Below are 14916 nucleotides of genomic sequence, written 5' to 3'. Positions count from 1 at the left end.
GCACCTAGCCAACACAGAGAACAGTTTTAAAGTTATTTCTAGGATGAATCTGAATGTGTTTAACCATCGAGCTGAAGGTTGAGACAGTGACAATTGACTAACATTTGCTGTCAGAAGAATAAGAAATTAATTGATATTGAAGATAAGCCACACATTCCAATTACCTGTAAACTCTGTGTAGGGACAGAGCTGCGGCAGCAGAGACAGTCGGTGTGCATTTGATTTTCCACAGTAGCTTGGTGACGCCGGCTCAGCGGCTGTCACTCCTACTATGCATCCAGTGTGTTCCCAGCCTGAGCTAATGCTACACAATGAGGTGCTGCAAACATGAATCCTTCAGAACAAGTTTTGATTGTAAATTAAAGCCTTACAAGGGTGGTACAGCCAACATGAATGTGTTTTAGGTTTCAGAGGGAACACGGGTCCTCAAGGACCTCCTGGGTGGCCAGGGGATGATGGGAAACCAGGAGAGACAGGACAACCAGGACCAAAAGGTTTCTTTCATCCATCCATCCATCCATCCATCCATCCATCCATCCATCCATCCATCCATCCATCCATCCATCCATCCATCCATCCATCCATCCATCCATTCATCCATCCATCCATCCATCCATCCATCCATCCATCCATCCATCCATCCATCCATCCATCCATCCATCCATCCATCCATCCATCCATCCATCCATCGTCTTTTTTAATTCTAAATATGTCTGTCTGTGTGTCAGGTGAGGTCGGAGGGGATGGTATCGGTGGTTCCAAGGGACCTACGGGACCTCCAGGGAACAGAGGGATGCCTGGGCCAAAAGGAGTTCCAACTTTTGTTGAGATATACGGAGATCCAGGAGACCCCGGGCGTCCTGGTAACTGATTCTATTATTTTCTATTAAGTGGACATCCTCTGTGTTCCTCAGGGATTTACTCTGGTCCTCATTTTATTTATATTTTATTTATATTAGTCAGTTTACATTCCTTAACCTTTGTCTGTTTCATATTAAGCTACACCCTGTTAAAGACCGGAGGACAAAGCTAACCACTAATGCTCACTGCACTCAATGTTTTATGTTCTTTCTTAAAAAATATATTGTGGTTTTACAGGGGTTAATATGTTAAATTGTCTCATAGCTGGAAGCAGTAACTTAATGGAGACTTCACTGTTTCCTGGTAATTGCCTACTACACCCAAGAAGACCTGTCCAAAATATATGACTTATATGACAAGACTGTACTTAAACAGCATTTTACAGCAAAGCACACAGATACAAATCACTGATGTTAACACATGAAGAAGTATTTGAACTAATCACACATCAATGTCGGGGTACTTCAGATATAAAAAGACACTATCATTATGTCTGTTGATCCTCTTCATTAAGATTCTCTAGGTGTGTCTATCTCTCTGCCTGCCTTCTGTCTCACCCGTAGGGCTCATGGGTTTCACTGGGATTAAAGGAGAGAAGGGCTTCCCGGGATATCCAGGCCCAGATGGCGGCAGCGGCAAACCTGGAAGTCCTGGTCCAATAGGTGAATACAGCTACCGAGAAACACTGTTTGTTTATTTGGATGATCATATTTGGGAGCTTCAAGATGACACAACACCCGTTTTTGTTGCATTGTGTTTTTATTTTTATGTTTAGCATGACCCTAAATGTGTATGTGTCTCAGGACCTCCTGGAGACCCCAGTAGACCTGGGCAGAAAGGCCCCCCCGGTCCTGCTGGTCTCCCTGGTAACACAGGAGAAATGGGGATCCCAGGTAACCTCCTCATCCTCACCCACTCCCATCCTCAACACAAAATGTCTCTCCATCTCATCACAAATATGATCTGCAAGGTTGACATGGGGTTTGGGGTTAAAGTTCCTCTGCAGACATGTTTTAAACTCAGGCCTTGGCTCCACCCACCACCTGCTGGCTCCACGTTAACAGGCGAAAGAGCAGAGAAGTGTCAAGTTGTGTGTGTTTTTGTGACTGACCACACCTCGCAAAAGTCATATAGAAGCATTACCTCAACACATTCTGTCCTACCAGTTGCATCTTTTGGATGAACAGGAGCTGTGGTCATAGTGTCTTTTCAGGAATAGGTGAGAGGGCCAACTGAGCTCTTACCAAACTTGTAACCATTAATTGACACAACAAGGAGGAAACATCAGAAAGACTCAGGAACTATTTTGAACCTCAGTCAAACCCAGACTCAGATTAGGAGTCTGTTGCATCCAGAACCAGAGACTAGCAGGTGGATCTTTTATGTGTTCATGTGGTTTGTTAGCTTGTAACTTGCAATGGATGACAGAGTGTCAGAGTTTAATGCCAATGCTAACGCTGGCACTCTGCACAGACAGGGAGATTTAGATACAGTATCTACTGCTGTCTCTGTTTTGGGCACTTCTCGTTTGGCTTCTCTGCAGGCGGTCATGGGCAGATCAGATGATCCGCTAGCCTCTCTTGCAGATTTATTTACTGATCTTATCTAGCATCCACCAACCCACAGGGGAGCATCTGTTCCAGTTAGGACTCAAGACTGTGTATACCACACACGGGGCTGAGATGTCCAGCATATAAAAGTGGACAAAAGTAAGACGCTAGGACTAACTTGCTGCAGCACAATTATTCTGAAGGGAAACTCCCCTGAATAAGACCCAGGATGTGGCCAAGCCACAAGTCAAGTGCGCATGCAGACCTGTGGGAGGCTGCTGACTGTGACTGTATAGGCCAAAGCAATAGACTCCATCAGCCAATGGGAGAGGTGTTGCTTTGTGACTTACAAGGGATATCCCAGGTAACAAACATCTGTGAAGGTTAAATCCAGAAGTCTTTGTACATCTGAGCGGGCCAGAGAGCAGGCTGGTGTGTTAACTGGACAGCTGGGAGATTAGCTGGCTAGCACCTACACAGACTTCAAGATTTTCAAGAGTTTCACACTAAATTTGTCTGAGAGAGACAATAAACTTCTGTCTTTGTTTTTCTTTATCTATCTCATTGTGTTCTCCGCCCAGGTGTGAAAGGTGAGAAAGGTTTCCCAGGTCCTTGTGGGAAACCTGGTTCAGATGGAAAACCAGGATCAGGAGGACCTAAAGGTGTCAAAGGAGAACCAAGTCCACCTGGACCGGGATCCAAAGGATGTAAAGGAGAGAAGGTATCTCACTCATTACCCACAACATTTTATTCCTTGCTTTTTATGCCTGTTTTTATGAAAGCATTTATCAAATATAACACACCTCAGTCCATCAGTTCTCTCTGGATAGAATGAATCTGTTCAGTTGTTTTTCTGTCAACTCTCCTACACAGCCACATTTGTCTCTAATAAAATGTACTGTACATTTTCCGCTTTGTTTTTTCACACTTCAATGTTTCTTTTTCTCTTATTCAGCTCAGTTTCCTCTTTCTATCATATTTTTCTTTACTCTCTTTCATCTTTCGAACACTAAACACCAAAGGGAGATAAAAATAAATAATAAACATAATAATTCAAGTTATTAAATAGAAATAGCTATCTTTTGTTTTTATAGATTATTGCATATAGACATAGAAACCTTTTGTACTTAAATGCTCCTGAAAGTGTCTCTGAAGTGTCCTCTGCTCTGTCCTCACAGGGAAATCCAGGTTGTCCAGGACCTTCAGGTGTAATGGGGAAACCAGGAGACCCTGGGAACTTTGGTCCTCCAGGAAGCTGTGGTGCCTGTGGCCCCAAAGGACACACTGGGTCTCCGGGATGCAGAGGTGATTCTTTACTGTTTATGTGTCCTATATCTGCAGTTCTTGAGTGTGAATTTTGATGCATCCTAAATTTATCTTTGCATGTTTGTAGCTCAGGTTTTTTTGAAACAGCGATCGGACGGAATGTAAGAGTTTCGCTTTTACCACACACTACTGTCATGCATACACGCTTCTCTGTGTGTGTGAACAACAATAACGGAGAAACAGCGCTGTGCGGAGATGAATGAATGGAACGATATTGCATTGGTCGAGCCAAAAGTCGAAAAACCTATACGTAGCGGGCGTAATTTTTTTTGTCTTTGCAGAGCAGAAGACTGAACTGGGCAACATTTCTTCCACTTCAATCATCACTTGTTTCAAACATCATTTTTCAAACATTATGGTTTTCTTTGTCTGAGCTTTGATTGGATCTTTTAATGGGTTGATCACCTTGGTTTAATGGCAGGGACTGGATAGTCAGAAAGAAAGAGTACTGAGTGGAAACATTCAGTCAGTTTACTTTTTCTTCTGGCTATGTACGCAAAATTTGAGCTAAAAACTGACTAAAACACTTGACTGCAGATTATTATGTTCTTCATGCTGAATGAAAATCACTCCTTTCTGTTCGTGTCTGCTCAGGTCCACCTGGATCTCCTGGTGAAAAGGGTAGTGATGGTCCTCCAGGACAAAATGGCCCCCCAGGGCCCACCGGACTCCCAGGTACATGAAAAAGTGTTATAAATACTGTCGTTAATGTTATTAGGTAGTGCTACTTTGTCCCTGTTCAGACCTGGTATTAACATCCATCTTGGGTCAAGTGAATGTACCCAAGATGTATTGAGGGCGCATTTTAGATCAGATTATTCAAACCACATGTGTCCCGACCACAATGCAGGACCTCCTACTTTACCAATGTCCTCTAGAGGACCACCTACTCTACTGACATCCTCTAGAGGACCATCTTCTCTACAAACATCTTTTAGAGGACTATCTCCTCTACTGACATTTCTCTCGAGGATATAAAGCAGATAGTGAGATCCAATCGCAAGTGGTTGGTTGAAATGCATTTTAAATCAAGGTGTGCACAGACACACTTAGAGCTGATTAGTGTGATCAGATCACTAGAGATGCGGGTTGATGCAGGTCTAAATAGGACCTTTGATGTAAACACAAGGTGATATGTCTAAGGACAGAGGATGTTGTTACGATGCCATGTAAAGCCCTTTGAGACAAACTATTTGTAAAAACGGGCTATACAAATAAAATTGCCTTGCCTTGCCTTGCCTCCTACTTGTGCGTTTTTTAGGTAACAAGGGGGCTCCTGGAGATCCTGGCCCAGCAGGTCCCAGAGGAAACCAGGGACAAGATGGGATACCTGGACCACCTGGAGAGAAAGGAGCCATGGGGGGTAAGAGACTGGACTGGATGAAACCAAATCTGATTGGATAGTAACCAGCTACCAGCCTCATTCGGATTGGATGAAAGTCTACAGTCTACTTTTCTTTCCTCAGCTCCTGGAATTGGACCCCGGGGCCCAGAGGGGGAGAAAGGTCCAACGGGTGAGTCCCCTGCTCCGACTTCATTTTCAATTAGAACTGTGGAGTAAGAAATAAACCGTCTATGTTCTCTCTCTTCTCAGGATGTGTTGGAGAGAAAGGTCCTCCTGGTCCCTGTGGACCTCCTGGTCCTACTGGTCCTGGAGGAAACCCAGGTTGTTCTGGCCCTTCTGGACCCTCTGGTCCTCCTGGTCTTCCTGGCCAGGAGGGAATATGTTTCGAGGGGAGCAAAGGAGAAAATGGATTTTCAGGAGGACAGGGGCCAAGAGGTAACTACTGCTGAACAGACAGATAAGCATCTCACCACAGGGTCAGGGTAGCTGATCTGGAGCGTTAATCCCTAAACCCTAAAAGTTTAGATCAATTCATATGTTCTTCTAAAGTTGGTGGAATAGACTCCGCTGTGTGACTGAGGAATCAATAAATCCAGGAGTGCATGAGAGGTGTTCGCCCCTTAAAATTGAACATGTGTCCTAGGTCACATATGAAACCTTAGAAGTAGAGTTGGGGTAAACCTGAATGAATGTGATTAAATGACTCAAGGTTAAATCTCTGACCCCATGCACACAGTATGTCAGAACCTGGTGCATGACCAAATACCTTCAAAACAATTTCCCATTTCCCTCATCTGGCCTTTGACATAAAAAAAATAGTTCAAAGTCTCACAGAGCTGCTGGCATGGCTGTAGACTCTACAGTAGGTCTCCTCCAGACCTGCCAGTTAGTTCTTATGGACCTGACTCAGGAAAAGTATACTCATTAAACAATATAATCTTCACACAACCAGATATGACATGTGGCTCCAAAGATTCAGAGAACAACACAGATGTTAAATGAACCTTTCTGTCCACCTCTCTGTCTTTGTAGGTCCCCAGGGCACCAGAGGTCCTCCTGGTCCTCCAGGTCCTGGAAATAAAGGAGATAAGGGCTCTAAAGGATCAACAGGTTCCTCAGGACCACCGGGCTTCCCTGGTGAGCCTGGTCCACAAGGCAAACCGGTCAGTACACCCTATAGTTACACTGACAAATTCAACTCAGTCTGGTCAGTTTAAGTAAATGGTAAAACTGTGAACATATAGTGAATTTAGAACTTAGCTTAATCAATTTCTCCTTGTATTAAAGCTCCATATGTTCCTATTCTCAGTGTTTGTGTGTTGAGCCATCAGAAGATATATTTGTGGTTTTAAGAATACACATTTCTTTCAGGCTTATCTCTGGAGCTCAACAGGCCAGTGTCAGCCAATCAGAACAGAAGACGTTATAATCCTCTCTTCTGATTGGCCGACTGTTTTTTTGAACCGATAATGGGTGGGGCTTGGGTTATGGCTGAGAGGATTAATTGGCGACTCTAAATTGCCCATAGGTGTGAATGGGAGTCTGTCTGTATATGTTAGCCCTGCGATAGACTAGCGACCTGCCCAGGGTGTACCCTGCCTCTCGCCCAAGGTCAGCTGAGACAGGCTCCAGCTCACCCGTGACCCAAGTGCAGGATAAGCGGTATAGAAAATGTATAAACAATACAATTGTTGTTGTTTACAGGGTAATGCTGGATTCCCAGGCCTACCTGGAACCAAAGGCTCGATGGGAGAAACTGGTGTCACAGGACCTGTCGGTAAGAACTGCAGTCAATGGACAAACATTTGTTTCTGCCAGCTGCATATACCTTCATCAGTCAGTGTCCATGGTCTTCAGAGACCAGCAGCCTCTGTAGACGCATAGTTTTGCTTTTTACCACAGTTTTTTTTTTTTTACTATAAAACTTTCTCTTTGTGGGTTTCAGGTTTGAAGGGAGATGAGGGATTTCAAGGTTTTGCTGGCCTGCGAGGATCTTCAGGACCACCTGGGAGGAGAGGTAACATGGAGGTCTTATGCTCCAACAAACTTTTAATTGCACTGCCACAATTTAAAGCGTACTGCCACTGGTGATATTACTAACCCTGTACTGTTCCTTGCAGGACCTAGGGGGGAGGATGTAACCAGGGAGGTGATCATGGTTCCAGGAGACATAGGCCCACCTGGAGATCCGGGAATCCCAGGACCAAGGGGATCTCCAGGGCTTCGTGGGAGACCTGGACCTCCAGGTGCGTTTCAATCTCAGTTTTCACGCTACAGGTGTGTGCAGTTTTAGAAACAGTGTTGTGTTTTGTGGCTGCAGGTTTTAAGGGCAGAAATGGGCAGGCTGGCCAAAGAGGACCAGGAGGTCGCCCTGGATTGAAGGGGGATCAGGGAGAGAGAGGATTCCCTGGAGCACAAGGTACGACATCTGATGTTCTGTCAGCTTTTAAGTCATCAACATACAACTGTGAGACTAAATACTAAGTTGAGTGTCCAGTCTATAATTGTTCAGATAATAGTGAGTCTCAGGCTCAGACCAGTGACAGATAATGGTTTAGATTTAATGTAGATAAATAGTTTGTGAACTTTTTCTGTGTTAAACCAGACCAAACCAAATATCTGTGGTTCTTCATTTTTGACATTGAAGTTCCCTGGTGTAAAGAGTTTTTAATTTTGCAGTTTAATTGCACAGACATTTGCCTATTTGCACTATTAAAGGCTGCTAATCAGTCACGGATCTCAAGCCTCCTGGCCTCGGAGAATCACCTGATTTTAATCCAGAGCTGACCCTGTGCTGACAGGTCTGGCAGGTGCACCTGGCCTGCTTGGTGCTAAAGGTGTCCGAGGTCCGCGGGGTCCCTGCGTGGACGCACCAGAGAAAGATGGTTTCCTCTTCACCAGACACAGTCAAAACCTCGTGGTCCCAAGATGCCCTGCAGGATCCAGCGAGGTGTACAGTGGATACTCCCTGCTGTTCATCAACGGAAACAACCGAGCTCATGGACAAGATCTGGGTAACACGAAGCATAACTTTTCTACTCCACTTCAATATAAAGCAGCATAAAGAACTATTTACATGAAATCTGAAGTCACCGACTGAATTAAAACAATTCAGTTGCCCAAGTAAATAATTCAAAACACAAATTATAAGAAAATAAGATAAGAACCAAGTGGAAAATATGATCATTTTATCAAATAGAAACAAATGTTTCCATCCCTGGTTTATATAGAAAAAAATACAGATACTATGAAAACCACAAGTACACAAAGACCCAACATATGTAAAAAAAAAAAAAAAAAAAAAAAATACACTGTGTAGTGCTTAAATGAAATTGTATAAATGAACACATGTTTGAATTGTGTTGATAATATAGCATACGTGTTGTTTGAACTACTAATATCAAGGAAAAGTCAATGATGCATGAGTAGGAAGCTGATTTGTTGCATTTCTTTTGTTCTATCACTATCAAATGTGTGAGGAACATGTACTACAGTAGGCTACTCAGCAGTGCAGTGTACAATATTCCTAATGTTCAGACCTACTCTACTTATAATAGAGCGACCTCACATCACATTCATGTTGTGTCTCTCTCTCTTCAGGTACACTAGGCAGCTGTCTCCCTCTGTTCACCACCATGCCCTTTATGTTCTGCAACACTGACAGCACCTGCCGCTACGCCTCCCGCAACGACTACTCTTACTGGCTGTCCACTAATGCAACACTGCCAGGCAGTGTCCCATTCATCTCTGGACAGGCACTGGAGAGTTACATCAGCCGGTAAAACAGCATGAGCATCATCATGCACCAACATGAGCATGCATGTTACTATGTGATTCCAGTTTTCAGGTGCTGTGTACTGTATGTGTGTTGCTTTGTTGCAGGTGCACTGTATGTGAGGCCAGAGCCAATGTGATGGCCATCCACAGTCAGACCAGTGTCATTCCTGAATGTCCATCTCAGTGGGATCGGCTCTGGTTTGGATACTCCTTTGTCATGGTGAGCTAAACTTGTTGGATTGCCTTGTGTCAGCCCACTCCCATCTTTCAATCTGATATGCTTAGTGAGAGCTGAGCGTCTTCAAACGACCTTGTCAAATGAATTAAAACTTTAGTTGGAATTTGGAGCTTCAACACCAACAGCGTCCCTTGTTAGCTTATAAGGACAGGAAGGGACACCTTCAGTGTAAGCCATGATGATGTAAGTGTTTGAGAATTAGATCTTTGACCCTGTTGATCTCTAGGAAACTGGAGTTGGGGCAGAGGGGTCGGGTCAGCCCCTGGCCTCACCTGGATCCTGTCTGGAACACTTCAGGAAGATTCCCTTCATCGAGTGTCACGGCAGAGGAACCTGCAACTACTACACCGACTCCTACAGCTACTGGCTCGCTGCTCTCAACCCCAACGACATGTTCAGGTACAACACTCCTTTAAAGACAAACTGTGTAGAAATTCCTTCCATGTAGCGTTGAGGTTCCAATTGAATCTTATTCTTTATGTTGCATTCACGTGGAATCGTGATGGTTTTCAAACAGATGCCACCTCAATCGTTTCTCCCAGAGCCAACCACTCCGGTATCTCTCTCTGTGAGTCAGTATCTCTGTGGTTACCTTACTGTCACGCCGCCACTGAACGGAAAAGATGGTGGCACGACATGGCAGCCAGCATTGAGCTCACCAGCTCTACTGTATGTTCAAAGCTTACCAGAACACTTCAGTTCGTTGATGGTGGTAACCACTTATTAAAAAATTCAAATTGCACTCATTATCTACTCACCCTCTGGGAGAAGTTTCAGAGTTATCCGTGGCTTCTCTGAGTTACAGGGGGTCTCGGTGTAGCAGTGCATGTCCATATACGGTTGTCTTGTATTGAAGCCCCGAAATGCGAAATTGTTCCGAAAACAATTAAATAAGTCTATATTTCAAGCGTGTTTGCAGCGGAAGCTCCTCTTCCTGGTCCGTCCAAATCTCGCGCGATTTGCGCCGGCGTCAGTGCGATTACGGACAAGACGGACATTACATACGAGCAGCATGGAGGTATTTGGATGTTTTTTGGTGTGTCTTTTTGTTACGAAGAAAGTTGGTATCCATTTGCAACCGTTATATGGACATGCACTGCTACGCCAAGACCCCCTGTAACTCAGAGAAGGCACGGAGGACTCTGAAACTTCTCCCAGCCCTTAGTCGACATGACGGTGAGTAGATAATGAGTGCAATTTGAGTTTTGGGTGAACTATCCCTTTAACGGCGTGTTCAAGTGCAGTACTCCTTTAACGACATGTTCAGGTACTCCTGTAATGATATGTTCATGTACGGTGTGAAACACATTGTGGTGCTCTACTTTGTGTTTGACAAGAAGACACAAAATGTCTTCTTAGTCGTGAACTGGAAGCAGTTGGATATTATGAGCCCACTGTATGGGACTTTTCTCCGCAGGAACTCTGACTGCAGCACTCAGTGACTGAACATCTAGTTACATATCTGTTTATGTCTCTCATCTTGCAGTAAACCAAGGCCTCAGACTGACAGTGGCGACTTTCCAGGCAGTCTGATCAGCCGCTGTCAAGTGTGTATGAAGAGGCTGTGACCAGCAGACCGGAGAGCTGCAGCTCATACTACTGATACTACCACTGTAAATACTGCTGCTGCTAACACTACTGATATTAATACTACTGACAACAGTGCTACTCTGTCCTGTCTATTCACACCAGCACTGAGTCAATAGGGTGGCCACAGGACAGCTTGGTGTTGAAGAATGGACCAATCAAAGACTAATCGGTTTTCATTTTTGTATATTGTTCTTTAATTTGCCAATAAGACATGTCACTCCAAACTTACCCAGAATCAGAAACTCAATTAAATGCATGTAATCTGACTGTTACCAGCTCACATCTGAGTTATTTAGCTGCATTTTGCACAGTGTCTGGAGAACAGGCGGAACAGCTGTTAGTCAGCCCTATTGCCACATTATCCCAAGCTAATTAGCCCTGATGCTAACCCTTGGATATGATGTGCTCACAGCAGATAAACAGCCTACATCTGATAATGTTGTTATGTTAAGTACTTGAAGTAGCTTGTTAAAATAGGTACTGTAAAATGAATGGACTGTATTAGTGTTAATGTTGGATTTCATTTGGGTGCTACTTTTTCCAACTCAGATGCTTTAATCAATATCCCATCAGTGTGGCATGAGCTCTGTAGTTGAATGTTGATGAAATGCATTTTTGAAGTTGTAGTTTTTATGTCAACGAGCGTCTTGTAATTTCGAGTTTGTCAATTAGGTGGTTTGTTACCTCTTGTTCTGAAAGTTTGATGTCCAACACAGACTGAATATGACACATGAAGTCACGATGTCTGACTCCTCATTGGAAATATCTGAGCTGGGTGAAAAACAAAAGTAAATAAATAAATAATATAATGGATGTATCAACATAGAGAAAACATTGCTTTCCTATTTGACGTTTTGATCAATAGTTAAACTCATAATCAGTGATCAATAATTCATTACTAAACCCAGTGTTGTTTTGTGGCTTGACACCTCAAAGTGTGTTACCTTCAGTAACTGGTGCTGGTGTGAGTACACAGCTGCTACTACTAGTACTACTGCAAATACTTGTATAACTCTTGCTGCTGCTGTAACTGATGGACAAAGATTGTTTCAAAAAATGACTCTGTCCTCATGTCAAACACTCTTGTACTTCCTCTTTAAAATTGACTGCACTGCGAACAACAAAACGAACAGAAAACAGAAAAATCATGATGTGTTAATAAATGAGTGTGTACAAGTACAAATGTTATCCTGCTTCTACCACCACTGCTCTTATGGTATTGATGAGGCTGTGATCACCCCCACTACAGTGTTTTGGGTAGTTTAATGTGTACTACCATTGTTACTATACCTACTATTACTGCTACAGTGCAGGGGAACTTTCTGTATTATACAGAAATACATGCATTGAGTTCTGATATTAAATTAACAGGTGGTATTTCTGCTTCTATTGCTTCTACTACTGCTACTATCATCTACTAATTGTTCTAACCTCAAAGTCCTTCTACTGCTACTTCTGTTACTTTTACTGCTTCGACTATTAAAAGCACTGGTACTGGTCGTACTACTGCTGCTGATACTGTAAGTACTACCACTGGTTATACACCTGTTAGTGCTCCCCCTGTTTGTACTACTTTGTACTACATCTGTGACCGGTTACAGCCTCCAACGGCTATTGTAGTACTGCTACTCTCAAATCACTGGTACTACTGCCATCACTGGAGCTGCAGTACCCCCATTCTGCCAAAATAGGACAATGCTGAAACACAGAGAAGAAGAACAGAATGGAGAAGAAGACTGCAACCAATCAGCAGCCTGCTAAGCTGTACTTCCTCTAACAGCCACCTGGAGGAGCCCAGAGGAAACTTTTAGTTAATGACTACAACACAGCAATACAAGATCAAGACTTTTTTTTTCTGCACAGCAACAAAATCTGAGCCTTGTTTATTGGATACATCTTAAAGCAATGCATGCTGGGATTTGTTGTCTTCTCTTATAAAGTGACATCTGATTGATTCGTCATCAAACAATAATCTAATAAATACCGTAGATGTATGAAGTGTTTACAAAGTCTGATCACATTATGTTCAAGTCAGTTTAAAGGGTTAGATGCTTGTTGTTTTCAGATGTACATACTCGTGCTGTTATTGTTACATTTTCTGAACTCGTGATGATAACCTTTTTCTGTTTGTGAAAATGATCCTTGTTGAGTTTAATTAAATGTGTTTTACAGAGGTTAGATTGGTTTCTCTTTAGTCCTTGTCAAAAAATGTCACTCAAAGGATCAGTTTATAGGTTCACTACATTCGTTATCATATTTTCATTAGTGTATAATTAGCTTGGGTCTTCCTCCAGGCAACCAGAACAGATAAACCAAATGGAGAGCACTTCATGTTTACATTACATGAAGGCCATCACATGTTCTCCAGACTTGGAAAGGGAGGGACGAGGGGAGGCGTATTCAGCTGATTATCATCTGTAATGTGTAGATTGCCTAAATGCTGTTTAACCTGATTAACAGCCATATGATGTTTTTTTTATATATATAATACAAGACATGAGGAGAGAATAAATAACCAGTCAATACCGTGACCGAGTGGTGCTGAAAACCAGTCACATCGGCAGGGTGTCATGTCACAAATGTGTGTGTGTGCACTGACACTGTTTCTGTCTGTGCTCTCAATCAGACACCTGACTCTCATCTGCCTCATCAACAAAACACAAAGCCACAGTATTTAAGACTGGTCTCTGCTTTCACTCTCTATCTGTTCGTTGCTCAACCCATTCTGGGGTTTTGATTTCTAACAATACGAACCGGCCAGAATGGAACCAGCAGACCAGGTTCAGCGTTAGGGTTTGATTCCACCCAGAATGACCCCAGGCCAGGGAACTGGACCCAGCACTGCCAACCCCACCAAACAGTGTGTAACCCACTGCTAATAAAAAACATAAACAAATCAAGGATGCTAACTAGGCTAACTGTTCAGACCCATCTGCTGGGTCTCTCTGGTTCTGGTCACAGACTCCTGCACTGATTGAGGGATCAGGATCAAGATTTCAGGAAGATGATCTTGGCCTTGTTTTCAATGTAGGGAACCCATGTGTAACAGGGTAAACCTGTATCGGCTAGTTAGGGTCCGGGCAGCGCAGCTGCCAGGACACTATTGTATTCCTAGGAATTCTTCTTCTTCTTCTTCTTTCTTCTTCTTCTTCCAAGGAAGTCATACTTCCCATGGGCGAAAACTCACCAAACTTCACAGAAACATCCAACCCCATGCCAGATTCACTCAACTCCAAGGACTCCTAGGGGGGGCACAATAAGCGTTTAAATTTAAAAACTTTAAAAAATTCCTACCAAACCAACGGTAGATGCTACAGTTTTGAAACTTCACCACAATGTAGCCTCAATACTGCTGAAACTTTTGTCCACTACAAATTATGAAGTCCATCACTTTGTTTTTTTCAATAACTGTAAAACTTTTAAAATGTATCTCCTCCCACAATTTTTGCTCAATTGACACCAAACTTGCTACAGAGCATCTCCAGACCGTCCTCCACAAAACTTGTTTCTCGGATTTTTGATTAAGCAAAAATTGAGCCTACAGTGCATGAAAACGTTTGACTGTAAACACTACTGTAAACATATACCACCAAATTCTTGCTAAATACATTTTCAATCTTCCTGAAAAAAATGAGAATATTCTGGAGTCATGGTTGATGAAGTTTAGCAAATATCAGAATTTTAATTCAAAAACTGAATTTTTGAGAACATTTTGAATTCTGCTCTCATGGGAACAACTGCAGTCAATGTGAGAGTGGAATTTTTAAACATCATATTTTCTCTTATGAAGCAAAACACGTATCATTAAAAACAAATCACCAACATTTCCATGCTGTCAAGATGCAATTTATGTATTATCAGATTGTTGTTTAGATGACTGAATTTCTGACATTTTGACCATTTCATCACAACAGCTGCCCGGGCACTGACTCACCTGAGTCTATAAATGAAGCTACACAGCAGGTCTCACTACCAGCTTATTAGCTCAGCGAGTTAGGAGCTGGTTCTTGGTGTCAGAGATTGTGAGTTCGAGACCCAGCAAGGGTGATGATGATGATGACAGATCAAAATGTCAGATGTCCTCAAGCTGTCTAGATGCAATTTATGTATTAACAGATTTTTGTTTCGATAACAGAATTTCTGACATTTTGACCATTTTTTAAATCTGCCTCTACAACAGCTGCCCGGACACTGACTCCCTGAGTCTATTTGAGAAGACACACACCATG

The 14916-nt window shown here is 42.9% G+C and overlaps 1 protein-coding gene across 1 annotated transcript in view; it reads left to right on the top strand.

Moving 5' to 3' along the window:
* col4a3 (collagen, type IV, alpha 3) overlaps positions 1–10665 on the top strand; it is a gene marked incomplete at both ends in the record, with an annotated part of 33396 nt that extends 22731 nt beyond the window's left edge. The window contains 19 exons of the mRNA XM_083985657.1: positions 405–494; positions 729–863; positions 1425–1523; positions 1665–1754; positions 2993–3132; positions 3590–3716; positions 4332–4412; positions 4999–5100; positions 5332–5517; positions 6115–6245; positions 6787–6859; positions 7028–7099; positions 7203–7328; positions 7403–7501; positions 7884–8096; positions 8683–8860; positions 8965–9079; positions 9324–9496; positions 10584–10665. Coding sequence (XP_083841783.1) covers positions 405–494; positions 729–863; positions 1425–1523; positions 1665–1754; positions 2993–3132; positions 3590–3716; positions 4332–4412; positions 4999–5100; positions 5332–5517; positions 6115–6245; positions 6787–6859; positions 7028–7099; positions 7203–7328; positions 7403–7501; positions 7884–8096; positions 8683–8860; positions 8965–9079; positions 9324–9496; positions 10584–10665 — 2312 coding nt within the window. The remainder of the gene's footprint in view (positions 1–404; positions 495–728; positions 864–1424; positions 1524–1664; positions 1755–2992; positions 3133–3589; positions 3717–4331; positions 4413–4998; positions 5101–5331; positions 5518–6114; positions 6246–6786; positions 6860–7027; positions 7100–7202; positions 7329–7402; positions 7502–7883; positions 8097–8682; positions 8861–8964; positions 9080–9323; positions 9497–10583) is intronic.
* Positions 10666–14916: the final 4251 nt, after the last annotated feature.

Source organism: Trachurus trachurus, assembly GCF_905171665.1.
Source record: "Trachurus trachurus genome assembly, chromosome: 13".
Taxonomy (NCBI): domain Eukaryota; kingdom Metazoa; phylum Chordata; class Actinopteri; order Carangiformes; family Carangidae; genus Trachurus; species Trachurus trachurus.
This window is presented reverse-complemented; position numbering and strand designations above follow the sequence as displayed.